Source organism: Lepidochelys kempii, chromosome 1, assembly GCF_965140265.1.
Source record: "Lepidochelys kempii isolate rLepKem1 chromosome 1, rLepKem1.hap2, whole genome shotgun sequence".
In the NCBI taxonomy this organism is placed as follows: Eukaryota; Metazoa; Chordata; order Testudines; family Cheloniidae; genus Lepidochelys; species Lepidochelys kempii.
Window position 1 is genome coordinate 225,828,048 of NC_133256.1, and position 17,588 is coordinate 225,845,635.

The following is a 17,588-nucleotide window of genomic DNA, read 5'->3' on the forward strand; positions in this document are numbered from 1 at the left end:
GCTGAACAAGAAATAGGACTGAGTGGACTTGTAGGCTTAAAGTTTTACATTGTTTTGGTTATGAGTGCAGTTATGTAACAAAAAATAATTTACATTTGTATATTGTACTTTCACAATAAAAAGACTGTACTACAGTACTTGTAGGAGGTGAACTGAAAAATACTATCTCTTTTGTTTATCATTTTTACAGTGCAAATATTTGTAATAAAAAATAATAATATAGAGTGAGAAATGTACATTTTGTATTCTGTGTTGTAATTGAAATCAATATATTTGAAAATGTAGAAAAACGTAGAAACTATTTTTAAAAATTTAATAAATTTCAATAGGTATTCTATTGTTTAACAATGTGATTAAAACTGTGATTAATCGTAATTAATTGTTCTGAATTAATCACTTAGATTAACTGCAGTTAATTGACAGCCCTAAATATTTCTCCTTCTACTCCTGACTGGATTACAGTATTCACCTTTTATCCCATGTTTAGGGCCCTTTTTGGGTGAGGACCACTACAGCTACAACACTGTGAAATTTCAGATTTAAATATCTGATATCTTGAAATTTATGATTTTTAAAATCCTATGACCGTGAATTGACCAAAATGTGAAATTGGTAGGGCCTCACCCAAGTTACATGGCAAAAGGACATGAACACATTTAACACAGGTCTAAATTTCTCTACTAATAAAAACAATGCTTGTTTACAGTATACCTAAAGAAGCTTGGATATAGTGAGATTCTCTATGTTAAGTGCTGTTTGTTGTGGTGGTGGTATTACATCGTTAGCCTTTTATTTTAATTGCTGTTATGGAACATAATTATTACATAGATTTCTCTACCCTCTCCCTCCCCACAGGCTAACAAAGATCTAAAAATGAGAGTACCCCAAGTGTTGGTCCAAGGTCCGAGATAGACAAGGTGGGAGAGGGAATATCTTGTACTGGACAGCTTCTGTGGTGAAAGAGACCAGCTTTTGAGCTTACATAGAGCTCTTCTTCATGTCTTGGAAATTTACTCGGAGTGTACTCATAGCCTCATACAAGGTGGAATAGATTATTTAGCATAAGAAAGGTGGGGGGAAATCTGGGGGGAGGAGTTAGTGGGTTATAGCTTATTGTAATAAGCCATAAATCCAGTGTCTCTACTCAGTCCATGATTTTTTGTCTCACAAAGTTATGAATTTAAGCTTTCAGGCTCAACTATTGAAGGGATTGTGCAGTTTTTCCTCCTTTTTTCCCTATAATGGAGAGGCTAACCCTAACCCTTCAGTTTTCCCTCCTTTCCCCCATGACTGGAGGGGTATTAAATAGCAACTTCACCTTGAATGGCCCCTTGAAATAGGTTGTATGCCGTGTTGTTGTAGCCATGTTGGTCCCAGGAATTAGAGAGAAAAGGAAATATTGAAACGTATGTTAACTACTTATGTTGAACAATCTGTTTCACCTTGTATTTAGCTGTGACAATGAGCTTGTTTCCCAGACATGAAGAAGGGCTTGTCTTCATTACCAGGGTAAGTCGGCCTAAATTACGCTACTCCAGCTATGTAGCTTAGGTCAACTTACCCCGGTGTCTTCACTGCACTGCATCGATGGGAGACACTCTCCGGTCAACTTACCTCAGACTATGTCTATACTACCACGGTAAGTCGACCTACACTACGCAACTCCAGCTACATGAATAATGTAGCTGGAGTCGACGTACCTTAGGTCGACTTACCGCTGGGTCTACACCCCGGGGGGGGGGGTCGATGGGAGGCTAACCTTACTCTTCTCGTCCTGGGTAGAGTACAGGGGTCGACTGGAGAGTGATCTGCAGTCAATTTGATGGGTCATTAGTAGACCTGCTAAATCAACTGCTGGTGGATTGATCTCAGAGCATTGATCCCTGCCGTAGTGTAGATCTGCCCTTACTCTTCTTGGGGAGCTGGAGTACCAAAGTTGGCTGCCGTTGATTTAGGAGATCTTCAGTAAATCTGTTAAATCGACACCCAGTGCATCGATCTCCCTGGTAGTGAAGACAAGCCCAAAGAGCTCTGTGTAAGCTCGAAAGCTTCTCTCTCACACCAACAGAAGTTGGTCCAATAAAATATATTATCTCACCTACCTTGTCTCTCCCACCTATGACAGTTTAGGTGTTTTATTACTTCTTCAGTTCTTTGATTAGGGAGAATGATTGGATGCAATAATAGGCAAGCTAATGCTACACTATCTCGTGAATCTCTTTCATAGGTCACTCTAATTCAGGGGTGGGCAAACTTTTTGGCCCGAGGGCCACATCTGGGTATGTGGCATTGTATGGCAGGCCATGAATGCTCACGAAATTTGGGGTTGAGGTGCGGGAGGGAGTGACAGCTCTGGCTGGGGGTGCAAGCTCTGGGTGGGGCAAGAAATGAGGAATTCAGGGTGTGGGAGGGGGCTCTGGGCTGGGGCAGGGAGTTGGGGTGCAGGTGGGGGAGTAAGAGCTCCAGCTCATGGTGCAGGCTCTGGAGTGCAGGAGGGTGGGAGGTGGATCAGGACTGGGGCAGGGGGTTGCAGTGCTGGAAAGGGTCAGGGGTGCAGGCTCCAGGAAGCAGCAGCATGTCCCCCCTCCCACTCCTACGTAGAGGCGTGGCTAGGCAGCTCTGTATGCTGCCCTATCTGTAGGCGCTGCCCCTGCAGCTCCCATTGGCTGCAGTTGCTGGCCCATGGGAGCTGCGGGGGTGGCACTTGGGGCAGGGGCAGCATGCAGAGCCCCCTGGCTGCCCCTACACATAGGAGTCAGAGGAGGGATATGCTGCTGCTTCTGGGAGCCATGTGGTGCCACAGCACACGTGGAGCAGGTCAAGCCCCAGACCCCGCTCCCTGGCAGGAGCTCGAGGACTGGATTAAAACATCTGGAGGGCCGGATGTGGCCCCCGGCTTGTAGTTTGCCCACCCCTACTCTAATTGCAGTAGGCCACACCTATCTTTAACTGGATTATTCTGTCCTACAGACAAGAATTACACATATAACAATAGCCAGTAGGATGTCTAGGAAGAAACATTTTATTATGGTGAAGTTTTACATTAAAAGAATGCCCTTTGTACACTTCTCTAAGGAGTTTAACTGTTAAAAACCAGCAAAAATATGCTGTTTTTTTTCAATATATCTTAATGTAAAATTAACAAAGACTTGGGTAATTGTGCCAGTGATGTGTTTATTAGCCACCCATTCTACTGGTGGCTGCAAAAAGATTGATATTTGCTAAACCGAGACAGGCTTAAACTGACTTCATCACTAGTCTATGACAAATTTATTATGTCAGTGACAGCTATGTGAATGTTATGAATACTTAGTTGGGTACAGTAGGAGTTGCTTATGTACACAGAGTTTATGAGAAGGCTTCAAGCTAGAGCCATATTCAGTGCAACTTGGGAAGGCTAGTGGGAGGAGAAACTCAATGGTAGTATAATTTTTCCACTTATACTGGTCAGTGGGACAGAATTGTAGTGAAGGAAAGAAATACATGACCAGCTCGCTTCCAGCAGTATAAGGTGAGAATGTGCTGTTTAAACAGTTCATGTTACTATAGCAGGATTAGCAGCTGATGGAACCAGCCAAACCCCCCTCCACTATCATGGTGTATGAAGTGTCAAGGATATCCCAGCTCTCAATAGTAGAGACTACATAGTCCATCACCCAGCTTTCATTAAAAGTGACTTTGTCTCTCAGGCAGCATAACTTCCAGCCACTATTTTAGTTGAGAACACTAATCCTGGAGAGAGATAGAAGCTCTCTGAATATTTACAGCCCAGATTTTCTAGGAAGTTGGACACTAAGAACTTCCATAAGAAGTAGGGTTGCCTAGTTCTACGAAGAGAGAAATGCTTTAGTGTTGTATACCAGTGCTAGTCCACAGTTATGTAGAACTAGAGACCTGAAGTCTGGCCATTGCAGGGAAGTGCCATTTAAAAAAAAAATTGTAAGGATGGTGCCAGGGGGGCTGTCTAGAGCTGAGAAAGTTGCTAATGCCCTATGCATCCATATCCCTCAGTTGTAGTTTCTAGTGGTTAGTTTGCCTCTACCCTTCTTTAAAAGAAATTTTGGTACTAAGAGCTTGATGTATCAGATCAGAGGCCAGCTGCTATCAAGCCTTTACTAAACTGCATACACTATTAAGTACTGTTCTCAATATAAAGCCTTTCCTTACCTACATCACATTCTCACATACATAAAAGCAGCTAAATAAGAATCAAAGGTTGAGCTCAGCTTTAGAACTTATTTAGCTTCTAACCTATAAACAAGGATAATTATGTACTAAAATAACCCTAGCCCCATGAACTTGAAAGTTGTGAGTATGTTACTCTAGCCCACACTAATACATTTGGTCATTTTCTCTCTCCTCCCACTAAGCCAGGCAGTCACTAAGGACTATGAACTGCATTCTAGAGTCAGAGCTCTCTACCACTCTTCATTTTTGGAAGTATGCAACCAAAAAATGGGTTAACTGTAGGATAGAAGTGCCATGAGCCTAATGACAAGATTACTTGGTGCCATAATCTGTGACTGCAGCCAAATGAAGATAGTGGTGCTATTCTCTGGGAGTTGAAAGAACACTATATGTTTAGAACACCTGTGCCATTCACCTTCAGTTACTGAACTTGAGTATCTAATCAATGTGACCTATTCAGAGTTCAGTAGAAAAGGGCAATTCTTTAATATTAGTACATTTGTAGGTGTTCAGTTGACGTTCAGCCATGGTAATGGACTCTTCTTTCCCTCAAGACTCACTGGTTCACTCCCTCAGAGCTGCCCTGAGATCTTGGTACACCCTGCTGGGTAGTCAGAGACTCGTGTGTGGTCTCTGTGGATGCCTCTCCTGCTGCCCTGCTTGAAGAGAAAGAGCTTTTAATTCTGATGGAGGTTTCTTAAGCTATAGGCCAGTCACACAACTGATTTGAAAAAATTAAAGCATCACTTATCACCAAGCTTTATAAAAACCTACCCATCTTTTTTAGATGGTTGTTTCTCTTCAGTTATTTCATCTAGGACTTAATCCTATACTGTGTAGTCCAAAAGTCAGGCAGGATTCATGGCATGCAAGTACATGGCATGCAGGACTTTAAGACAGCAGTTCTAAGAATGAGATATCCCCCTCCCCCGCATTGGAAGAACAGTTGCAATGTCAAGGTTTTTAAGCTACTCCCTATGTAAGTTAGAGTTATCTAAAGAGTTCATTCCCCTAAGCCTCACAGGGCCTAAGTTGATCCTTGATTACTAGTTTTCTCCCCTCTAATAAGTCAAGAGGCCATTCACAGCAGCAGAGTCTGACAGGAGTCTACTCAAATTTTTTACTCATTGCAGAGTGACAGTTGTCATTAGCATCTCTTGGGAGGCAGGAAGATCCAATGCCCAAGTAACCATCCTTAGCAGGTGCAGCATTTGGTCTATATTCCAGGTCAGTAAGTCAACTCCCCAGCCTCCCTTTAGAACCTTGTACCCAGTTCAAGACACTAGAAGTTATTCCCATGTTCTCATAGCAAGACCACATTCAGACTGTAAGCAAGTGCAACTCCATGACTTATTGTGCTGCACCCACTTAAGTCAAGTGAGCACTAAGGCCAAGGTTCTAGTAAAACAGTGTGATTTAGTGTGTAGGAGGGACAGGTCACTAGCTTTCTTGGTCTGTTGTCATGACCCTACCTCTCAGGGGAAGATGCTGCTTTTAGGTGCAGATCAGAAGGTTGAGACACCTGTGCTCTTGATTTTAGTCTCCCTAACAACACTTGTTTATTACACTAGCTGAGAAGCTCTAATTCCCAGCTTGAGACATTCATAATGAGGGGTCAGACCAATCATTTGATGGGTTAGATACTTGGTGATTAGTTCTGCACTCAGACTGTGAAGTGTAACGATAACTTACATGACAAAGAAGAATATGGAGGCAAGAAATCCAACAACTAGAAGGAACATAAGAGTGCTTAAGACTGATGTGATGACAATCATTCCTCCACTCCTTCGCCCAGGCCAGGTATCAATTGTTGAAGGCTGTTTTACTAGGAGAGGTGGGATGAAGAAAAAAAAAATGACTGTACATATTTTAGAGGTGCCAAGAGACCAGAAAGAGTGACTAAACAGCATAAACTAGGGAAGTTAATGGCTCAAGCCTTCCCCACCCCATAGTATCTGGTGTTACTTTTGAAGTCCATGTATTACTTTTCTTGGCATTTCAACATCCTTCATTTGAAATCTTGAAGTCTTTTACAGAATTAGTTTAAGCCTCAAAAATAGCCCTGGGTATATTTCCCTATATTACACTTTAAATAGAGGTATAGAGAGGTTAAGTGATTTATCTATCTAGTGACTGCAGCAGAGGCAGAAATAGAATCCAGACCTCAGCTCAAACCACTACACAAACAAAAAAAACCCGTCTGTCACGTTTGGGCTTTTTGTCCTGAGAGCATCAGGGGAGGAGTAGTATTCCAGAGTTACCTCCACCACTTAAGCTTTATTAAAGCTTTTTTGGTCAGAGAGGACTGGAATTTCTCTTTAGCCAGCATCTTGGCAGAAAATGACTAAATGTCCTAAAGCATATTGTGACAGGGTCGGGCCAGATGGCTATAGGAGAGTAATTTTTTTTTGTGGAAGCAAAAGATATATTAGCCCCAGGCTAATAGGTCCCTTTTCCCTGGGTAAGGTAACAGGGAAGGTTCCAGAATAATCAGAAACCTTCTGGAGACAATTAAGACTGGCTGCAGGTGTTCTAATCAGCCTATCAAGAAGCTGCTAGAATCAATTAAGGCAGGCTAATCAGAGCACCTGGGTTTTAAAAAGGAGCTCACTTCAGTTTGTGGTGTGCATGTGAGGAGCTGGGAGCAAGAGGCACTAGGAGCTGAGAGTGAGAACGTGGACTGAGATGTACAAGCATTATCAGACACCAGGAGGAAGGTCCTGTGGTGAGGATAAAGAAGGTGCTGGGAGGAGGCCAAGGGGAAGTAGCCCAGGGAGTTGTAGCTGTCACACAGCTGTTCCAGGAGGCACTCTAGACAGCTGCATTCCACAGGGCCCTGGGCTGGAACCCAGAGTAGGGGTTGGGCCCGGGTTCCCCCCAAATCCTCCCAACTCCTGGTCAGACACGGGAGTTGTTGACTTGGACTGTGGGTTCAGAAAAACGGCCAAGCTGAGGGCTGCCGTGAAGCTCCAAGGTGAGCAAATCCACCAATAAGTGCGAGACCCATCAAGGTAGAGCAGGAACTGTGTCACAATATTTATTTCTTCCCCAAGAGGGAGCAGTTGACCTTGGTATGAGGTACTTACCCCTACTAGTTTTCATTGGGTCAGACCAGAGAGTTTGGTCTTTCACAACACCTGCAACCACATCTACTAAGAGGTACTTAAACCTGGAAGCAGAGACAGGCAGGTTAATCATTCTAGCAAATGTTTTGACAATCTGGCACAAACCAATCCAGTAGCTGCCAAAATTTGAAGACTAGGTAACGTCTTTGTTAGAGATACATATAAAAAGAGACAGGCAATCAGGGGTGGCTGGCTGGCTAGTCCAGAAGTTTTAGAGGGGCAACAGAGGAGAGTTAGTACAAAATCCTCTCCCACCTGTCACATTAGGTTTTTCAGTTTGTTCTTGTGTGCTTGTTAACTGTGCTAGTTGTTGACAACCTTCCAACAGTAGTGTCTCCTAGTTAAATTCAGTATGATCTACACTAAGTTTCTGGGATGGTGTCCAAAGACTGGGTGCTGCAGGGCTCCCCTGCTACAGGAAAGCATGGAAGAGACAGTCAGATTACCAGCTGGTGTATTATACTAGAGCAGATGAGAATAAGAGCTCTGCAGGCACTGACTCAGAGACATTCAATAGCTTCTACAAGAGCCAGTTAAGACAAGGATTAAGGGTCTCACACTAACTTTGAGAAAGGTAGCCATTTAATTTAGTTTCAGCCCAGACACACCACTAGCCCTGAAGGGCTTAAGCAAGGGTGGGGCAGTGAAGGTTATCTTTGTGTTTGGCTCTACTCAGAGCCATCCTTAATGGAGCAGTGAGGGCTCTGTTCCTGCAGTTGAAAGGAACAGTTTCACTATGATCAATTAGTGCAGCTTGCAAGTTAGTTTCATACCAAGTTAACCTTAGTGCCAAGTGCAAGGACACCCCTATCCAAAAGAGAATTGTGAACTATACCTGTATGTTGTATCCTCAGCAAGAGGTGGGTTACAGGCACCAGGGAAGTTTGGGTCATATAAACAAGTCACATCATCTCCCACTCTGAAGAGGTATTGTTTCAAGACATGTGAAACTTTTTTCAGATTTACAACATCAGCTAGCATGGGGGGTGATGCACAATTGGGCACATTAAACAATGCAGCCCTGTAAGGTCCAAGTTGTCCTCCGTTGGTGTCTTGGAAAGTGGTGTTGAGAGGTTTACTGCTATTGTCAATCACAGCTGAGCTTATAGTGCTTGCTGCAAGATAGATTGGATATTTCAGCATAACGTTTGTTACAAGTGCCCTTCCCATCCACCCAGTCAACACTGAACCCTCAGCTTTGTCAAAAGGAAGTACCCGAACAGACCCACCATGTTCAATTTTAACTTTTAGGGGCCCAACAGACCCTTTCCTTAGCCCCAGCCCCCAACTTCCCTGCTACATCACTAACAGCAGCCACAGCAGAGGCCAGAAGAGATAGACCCAAGACCAGCACTGGTGGTGGGAGGAAAGCACTTTCTGTAGCACCTGTTCTCCTGTCCCACCAAGCCATGAATCAGTTTACTTTTAGAGGCCTTGTTTGCCTCCACCACAAGAGATGTAAGAAGCAACTGTGCTCCTATCTCCCCAATGGCTCCTGTAGCTGTCTGACAAGACAGCCTTGGGAAAGAGGGAGTGCCTCTGTGGGCTGCTCTGCTTCAGAGTGGAGTAAGTTGTCAGGGTGTATTGCCCCCAGACAGCCTGAAAAGGGACAGCAGTGGACAGCTGAGGAAGCTTGGAAGGCTGGTTAATTAAACCAAGTCATCCCTCAAGTGACAAGCCAATAGTGGCTCCTGTAGGTGTCCTTCCCAGTGGGTGTTTGGGTCCGTGTGGCTACCCCAGCCTTCTGTGCTCCACTTCTGGGTGGGATGGGTAAATCCTTGAAGCAAGAGGGCTGTAGGTATTTTCACTCACACACAGAGGCTCTGTATGTCCTTCCTAGCATTAGATCAAAGGACTCTCAGGAGGCACACAGAGGGCCAGCTGTCAACACTACAGCAATCAGGAAGGGGCAGGGACCAGCCCAACAAGCTCTGCTGCTGCACTCCCACAAACACACTTGTATTTGAGCCTCTGCCACTTTTAGTGGGTACAAATGCTCTCTCATTCCTGCCTCTGTAGGTGCCCCCCACCACAAGAACTGAGGAGCAGCCCCTACTGACAGCACAGTATGTGGGGATGGAACAGAATCCCTCCCCACCCCAGGGCCAAGCTTCTCCTTAGCAGGCATCTTTGGGAAACCCACTACTTCATCCTCTCCCCTCACCGTGCTGAGGCTGACACAAAATGCCGCTGCTCCTCTTCTCATGTCATGCAGCTGCTCTTCATAACTAGCCCCACCCCACACCCACTGGTGAATGTACCAAGGAGCAGGGGCAGGACTTATCCCTGCAGGAGGGAGAGGCAGCTGAGCCAAGCCCTCCCCCAAATATTTCAAATAGTGTAAGGCAATAGTCTGGCCTTTACTCACCCCAGCCCTCTCCTGCCCGCCAGGGACAGTCAGTACTGAGAGTGCAGCCACACTAAGGCCCAGCTTTAAGCATTTGGATATGTCATAATGCATTTAAATTTGCCAACCAGTCCCCAGCCCCCACAAGTCACCATGAAGTAGTATTGTGGTAGTTCATGGGCAAGTTTCATCTACCCCATAATGTAATCCCAGAAAAAAAATTCACATGTCAGACATTAGTAATAATGTGGCACTAATCAAGCCTCACACCTATCAGGGTTACCTTCTCAAATATTCAGTAGAGGATCTCTGCACATTATCAAGGCAGAGTGTTCCTCTGATGGCAGGGAATAAGCCAAGTAGTCCCAGGCTAGACAATGTACACAGTGTTCTGAGGAAGTTAAATCCATGTCACTAATGCTTCCCCTCACCGTATGGGGTACCTTAGCATGATGAAACATGCTGCTTTCCAAGGCAGACACAAAACTTTAAAGAAATTTTCCCAGTTCAACAAGTAGCGAGGAAAGGTTTCCTCATTTCAATGGCTGAATGCAATTCCTCCAAGCAGAAGTTCTTCCTTTGTAGCTGTGCATGTGTTTTATTTATGGAGTGCACGCTATGGAATTTACTGTATGTAAAAGGGATAGAATAGTTTGAGAGGAGTTTCATAACAGATCGCTTTCAAGGTGGAATATTTTGAGACAAGCCACATGTCAGGAAAGTCTTTATAAAAAAGAAAAACTTCTACAGGTAGAAGCCTGGAGCCATTATGAGACACAGTTGTGTTTTAGTACTAAGACATCCTATAATACCAGCACATTCACGGCTACCCAGGACAGTTGAGTCTGTTTCAGGAGTTCTCAAATATTCAGAGTTAAAGTTCTTTAGTAGTAAGGAAGCATCTCCACATCCATCCTTCCAGAATGCAGTAAGCCATGGGAGCCAGGGATATGGCTGCCAGCTAATTGAATTTCCTGGGCTATTAGTTTGTTACTGCCAGACTTACGCAAGGTCTCATTTCCTGTGTCTGACTTGAGGAGAGAAAGAACCTTGTTACTGACACAGCTATAGTTGCTAAGCTGTTACATGGCTTAGTTGAGCCTACTATTTGTAGTCAACATACATTCTTTGAAGGAAGAAAAGGAGTACTTGTGGCACTTAGAGACTAACAAATTTATTTGAGCATAAGCTTTTGTGAGCTACAGCTCACTTCATCGGATGGCTTATGCTCAAATAAATTTGTTAGTCTCTAAGATGCCACAAGTACTCCTTTTCTTTTTGTGAATACAGACTAACATGACTGCTACTTTAAGACCTATTCTTTGAAGGCTCATCCTTCTTCGCCTAGACTCGAGCCTCCTGATATTAACTTGGCTCTGCTGACGTCCACTTAGCACTCAAGTGTTGTTAAATTGACTGCCCCTACAGTTTGCATCCTTTAACAGCAAAGTTGGAAGAAGCAGCAATCCAAGCATCCTTTTTACTACCCTCACCAGGAAGTCACCTCATCTTTTCCCCTCATTAGAAAGTGTACTCATGTTTGAGCAGTCCAGTTAACTCACCTGATGCTGAGTTGATCAGAACAGACAAGGACCAGTCATGTACAACATTAGTAGTTAGAGCACCCATGACTAGAGCACCCATGACTAGTGGACAATAGTCAACATGCTTGGTTCTTGTCTATGCTGACCAGTCAGCCATAGGCAATATAATATCAGCCCACTTCATTGTTATGCTGAAGTGCTAGAACTAAAGTTTTTGTTAAGACCAGTCCTAGCAGAGAACAGGGAACAGACCATCAACTGGTATAGATCAGCAGGGCTCCATTAAAGCTAATAGAGGTATACCACTTTACACTCTCTGAGGAACTGGCTTTTGTTCTATATGTACTTTAGCCCTTGTTCTCTTTGCCCTGGCTTCCAATTACAAGTGGGCACTTGTCACACACACACTGCCACCAGAAGTGGAGGTCATCAAGTTTTAAAGAATTACATTATGTAGTTTCAAAGAGGGCAGGGGAGAGAAAGGAAAAAGAAAGGAAATAAAGCCAGATACTTACCAGAGTCAGCCATTGCATACAAGTAGACCATATAGGAGCTACCTGGAGACAGTGAATCATCAAACATACAGAAAGGTTTCTCTAGAGCAATTGTAGTAAGGGTAGGATTGTTTGTAGCAAGTTTGGGGTTTGCAATCTGAGGCCTCAAATTCTGAGCTAGAAGAAACAGGAAATAGAAGTGTAATATTTAATCAATTTCCCCTCCTCCCTCAGACATAACTACAATGTTTAAATAATAAGACCCTTTCAAATAAAACATGGCTTTGGACCCTGTACTGGGAATACTTCTGAGTCATGCTCCATCCCTTTCACACCCCACTCTTCTTTCTGGAAAGAGAGCAAAGCCACAAGCAATACAGTCACTTCTTGCAACCTCTGGATACAGTTAGTGCTAGTAAGGAACTCATGGGAAGATCTATTATATCCTCCCTAGTGGGAATAGAGAGCAATTTCAGCAAGCCCTGAGCAGAGGAACAGAAGAGGGTACATTCAGTCTCTAGGTCTCCTGAATTAGAAGGGGGAAAAAAAGCAGTTTGAGATTAGAGCAATACTGAAAATATGGTCTTGGGGGAAAAAAAAAAAAAGCACACACACGCAAGTAGGGATTAGTACTAGACTCTCCCACCTCACCCCATCCCCAAGTCTTCCAGGGCAGTATAAGCAACAACCCCTGCAAAAAGCGTTATACTCAAGGCTGAGTCTGGTGACGCTTCTCACTCTCCCCCCCCACCCCAGTTTCCCTACTACTTCAAACACCAGACTAACTCAGAAGAAAGACAAGACTCAGTTTGCTTGGGACTGCTTTATCGCTTGAAGCAAAGCAATTTAAATACAGATTTACAATCCCTGATCATCCCAGCTCTTCCCCCAAAACCCAGCCGGTAGGGGGGAAGACACCTAAAGCCTTTAAATTAAAAAAGGGGAAATAAAAACAGTTAATTGTTTGTGATCACAGACCTAAAAGTGAGCAGGACTTAAATCTCAGTGGGAGAGATTACAGGCAGACAGATACCACTTACCCACACACAGTTGCCCTAGCCAGCAAAGGGCTAGCACAACCCAATGGCCCTGCATGCTCAGGTACTGTAGAGAACCCCCCACAAAAACTATGCTAGAGAATAGCTGTTGCCTAAAATCACTCTCCTAGCTCGTTGCTTTGTATCCTCTGCACTTGGACCGAACACACCTGAATCTCCTCACCTGCCAGTAAGTAACCTGCAGTGTTGTGCCCTAACTAACCGGACAGCCTCTCCCTCCAGCCAATCAGCAGCTAGCTTTCCACTCCCTCTCTCAGCCTATTTGCATGCCTTCCCCCCCCCCCAGCACACACAGGTGTATCCAGGCTGCCGGGGATAGAGACTTTGTCCCTGCCCAACAGGACTAGCTCACAAGGCTTGGAGAGAGACGCAGTCCATCTCCCACAGGTGCAGCTGCAAGGTGTTTCCATCATCCCTTTAAATGGCTTTGGTCCTGCCCTATTGTTTCCCTTTCATACCTGCTAGGAAAGGGAGCTGAGATCGTTTGTTTGAGGGTGCGGGATTGAGGTAGGCCTAAGAAGCAGCCCAAATTGGGGGGAGAGATGGGGAGGGACTGACTATCTGAATCCTGATTCTGATCTAATTAATGAAATGGTCCCCTGTCTGAAGCCAAATTCAGAATTTATCTAGCCATGAATTTAGGGGTCAAAATCCAGCTCTGAATTTTGCTTCTTGGGCTTATCTTGTACAAAAAACACAATGGATCTGATTCCTGTTATACCAATGTGAATCTGAGGTAAATTCACTGAAGTCAATGGAACTGCACCAATGACAAACCAGTGTGAGAGAATTGGACCTGATTTATTGAATTATTGAAGTGGGACGATCGTGTGCCTTCCTCATTATGTACTGCTGTCATTGATGATATAGGGGGTTCCAGTTCTGATCATGGAGTTGATAATCCCATACTTTAAAATAAACAAAACAAAGCAAAACAACTATCCCAGTTCCTTAAAAAAATATACAGCATTAGTGGGCCAAATTATTCTTGAAGCCATTGCACTTACTACAGATTTATACCACTATCGTTATGATCCAACTTTATCTCCCTAACTGTACTTTTTTAGGATAAACCAATTGCCCCTGAAAACTGTGTGAAATTGTCATCAAACATTTATAATATAGCTTCTTTCTTCTATGTGTCTCATTCTGTGTCACATTTTGTATGTCAGTTTAAATGTATTAGGTTTGAATCTCCTCTCACACCACTGTTACAAGGGTACAGTATAACTCAGGGCTCGGCAACCTTTCAGAAGTGGTGTGCTGAGTCTTCATTTATTCACTCTAATTTAAGGTTTCGCGTGCCAGTAATACGTTTTAACGTTTTCAGAAGGTCTCTTTCTATAAGTCTATAATATATAACTAAACTATTGCTGTATTTAAAGTAAATAAGGTTTTTTAAAAAATATTTAAGAAGCTTCATTTAAAATTAAATTAAAATGCAGATCTTATCAGTTTAGTGCAGGGGTCTCAAACACGTGGCCTGTGGGCCGCATGCAGCCTGCGGGGTTCTTTTGTGCGGCCCGCCAAGCTCCGGACCCCGGGCCGGCAGCAGAGCCCTCCGGACTGGTGGCCAGGAACTGGGGCCGGCAGCGGGATGAGCGGGGCCAGCGGACGGAATCCCAGCTGGCAGGGGGCCGGCGAATGGTACTGCAGGCCAGCAGCGGAGCCCCTGGGACTGGTGGCCAGGACCCGGGCAGTCTGAGTGCCACTGAAAATCAGCTCGTGTGCCGCCTTTGGCACGCGTGCCATAGGTTGCCTACCCCGATATAACTACACTGACTACAGGGAGTTATTCCTAATTTACGTTGGTATCTGTGTGACCAGACTCTGTCCCAGTGTTTCTTACAACACAGTAATGTATTCTGGGCCAAATTCTGTGCTAGAACAGCTCCACTGAATTCAGTAAAGATACACGAGAAGAGAATTCATCCCTCTGACTTTTATTTTCTGTGATGCTATTTGATAACATTTGCACTGGGAGATTTGTTTCCACAACCTTTTTATTGATCTGCTAAAGAGCATTTTTGTCCATTAATGTATAACATAAGACAATACATATAATACATAGGGAAGAAGGCCAAAAATGAAAAAAATTCTGAATAATCAGCAGAAACAGAGTTTACTGAACCCCAGGTTCCCTTCATCCTTCAGTCAAGCCAGTGCTTTCTTAAACAACTAGCCCTTTTAAAGCTGATCTCAAATTCCTCACTCAGGTAATACTCCCAGTGTGAGTTTTGATAAGCTCAGGAGTGTGGAGTCAGACACATCATTTGCAGAATTTCCAAATAAAGTGAGGGAATCAAGGAAATCAGAGATGAAAAATCCTCTATTTCATCTCGTGCACCATTATCACTGAATGATTATTCCCCACGGTACATTTTCCTGCATTTTAACAAAAAATCAAATAAGAATAAAAGTAAAACAAAAATCAACAAATTAAGTCCCAGAAAAAGCGTTCATATTAATTTCAGTTTTACAATAATAATAATAATTTGCTTTGATTTGTGATGATCAAACAGATAAATCCCGCAGAGTTCTGCCTGAGTGAGGATTGTGGTATCTGTTCCTTAGGCCCTGATGCTGCAAAGACTTATACAGGTGCTTAATTTTACTACCATGAGCAGTTCCACTGATTTCAACGGGACTGCTCATAGTAGCAAAGTTAAGCACCTGTGCAAGTGTTTTCAGGATAGGGGCCTTATTCATTATTTTTCATAAGGAGAAATACAGGGAGATTTATTTATTCAGATTTATTCAGGTTTAGTTTAATATGAAGTCATCTTATCTTTCAGTGTAGCTGAAAACACACAAGCTGAACAAGAAGTTGGACTGAGTGTACCTGTTGGCTCTGAAGTTTTACATTGTTTTGTTTTTGAGTGAAGTTATGTAACAAAAAAAAATCTACATTTGTAAGTTGCACTTTCACGACAAAGAGATTGCACAACAGTACTTGTATGAGGTGAATTGAAAAATACTATTTCTTTTGTTTATCATTTTTACAGTGCAAATATTTGTAATAAACAATATATAATTTTATTTCAATTACAATACAGAATACTATATGAAAATGTAGAAAAACATCCAAAATATTTAATAAATTTCAATTGGTATTCTATTATTTAACAGTGCAATTAAATCTGTGATGAATTGTGATTAATTTTTTTAATCTCGATTAATTTTTTTGAGTAAATCGTGTGAGTTAACTGAGATTAATCGACAGCCCTAGTCAAAATAAATACAGGTCAAATTCTCTTCTCAATTACATCAATATAAATCCATACTAACTGCCTTCCATGATGTTATTATGGACTTACGTCAGTGTAAAAGAGGATGAAATCTAACCCTAAATTGGGGCTCCTCTGTTGGCACAGATAGATAATAGGTTTCAGAATTATGATGGAGCTGAGAGTGCTTGTTGTACTATTTTTCTACCTCTGTTTCAGATACATTTAAACATGAAATAATTTTAAAATAATTCAATATACACAATAATGTTCTCAGCCAATCGCTAAGACAAACAAGTTTGTTTACATTTACAGGAGATACTGCTGCCCACTTCTTATTTACAATGTCACCAGAAAGTGAGAACAGGCATTTGCATGGCACTTTTGTAGCTGGCATTGCAAGGTATTTATGTGCCAGATATGCTAAACATTCGTAGGCCCTTCAAGCTTCAGCCACCATTCCAGAGGACATGCTTCCAAGCTGATGATGAGCATTAAAAAAAAAATGTGTTAATTAAATTTGTGACTGAACTCCTTGGGGGAGAATTGTATGTCCCCTGTTCTATTTTACCCTCATTCTGCCATATATTTCATGTTATAGCACTCTCAAATGATGACCCAGCACATGTTGTTCATTTTAAAAATGCTTTCACTGCAGATTTGACAAAATGCAAAGAAGGTACCAATGTGAGATTTCTAAAGATAGCTATAGCACTCGACCCAAGGTTTAAGAATCTGAAGTGCATTCCAAAATCTGAGAGGGACAGGTGTGGAGCATGCTTTCAGATGTCCTAAAAGAGCAACACTCCGATGCAGAAACTACAGAACCCGAACCACCAAAAAAGAAAATCAACCTTCTTCTGGTGGCATCTGACTCAGATAATGAAAATGAACATGAGTCAGTCAACACTGCTTTGGATTGTTATTGAGCAGAACCCGTCATCAGCATGGACACATGTAGCCTGGAATGGTGGTTGAAGCATGAAGGAACATATGATTCTTTAGCACATCTGGCATGTAAATGTCTTGCGATGCCGGCTACAACAGTGCCATGAGAACGCCTGTTCTCACTTTCAGGTGACATTGTAAACAAGAAGCAGGCACCATTATCTTCTGCAAATGTAAACAAACTTGTTTGTCTGAGCGATTGGCTGAATAAGAAGTAGGACTGAGTAAACTTGCAGGCTCTAAAATTTTACATTGTTTTATTCTTGAATGCAGTTTTTTTTTACATAATTCCATATTTGTAAGTTCAACTTGTTTTTTTACCCCTTTTAGCCTTGCCCAGAGACTTTCAACAAGTCTCTCTCTTATTTCTATCTCAACCTCAGTCCAAGTGTATACATTTTTAACATATAAGGCAAAACCTCCCTCTTTTTTTCTGCCTGTCCTTCCTGAGCAAACAGTACCTTTCTATACCAGTATTCCAGTCATGAGTATTATCCCACCAAGTCTCAGTGATGCCAACTATGTCATAGTTGTGTTTATTTACTAGCATTTCGAGTTCTTTCTGCTTATTCCCCATACTTCTCGCATTAGTTTTCAGACATCTAAGAAACTGATTTGATTTCCCACCCCCAGTTCTGTCTTGTCGGTCCCTTATTT

At 42.8% G+C, this 17,588-nt stretch overlaps 1 protein-coding gene across 1 annotated transcript; it reads right to left on the reverse strand.

Annotated features, from left to right (window-relative positions):
• Positions 1 to 4,223: 4,223 nt before the first annotated feature.
• UPK3A (uroplakin 3A) lies at positions 4,224 to 12,854 on the reverse strand. Its single transcript, XM_073329657.1, has 6 exons — positions 12,739 to 12,854; positions 11,720 to 11,875; positions 8,149 to 8,428; positions 7,275 to 7,357; positions 5,881 to 6,013; positions 4,224 to 4,844 (listed from the first exon to the last, which is right to left on the reverse strand). Exons 1-6 carry the CDS (start codon positions 12,791 to 12,793, stop codon positions 4,745 to 4,747), a joined length of 807 nt encoding a protein of 268 aa, XP_073185758.1. The 5' UTR covers positions 12,794 to 12,854; the 3' UTR covers positions 4,224 to 4,744.
• Between the last annotated feature and the right edge of the window lie 4,734 nt (positions 12,855 to 17,588).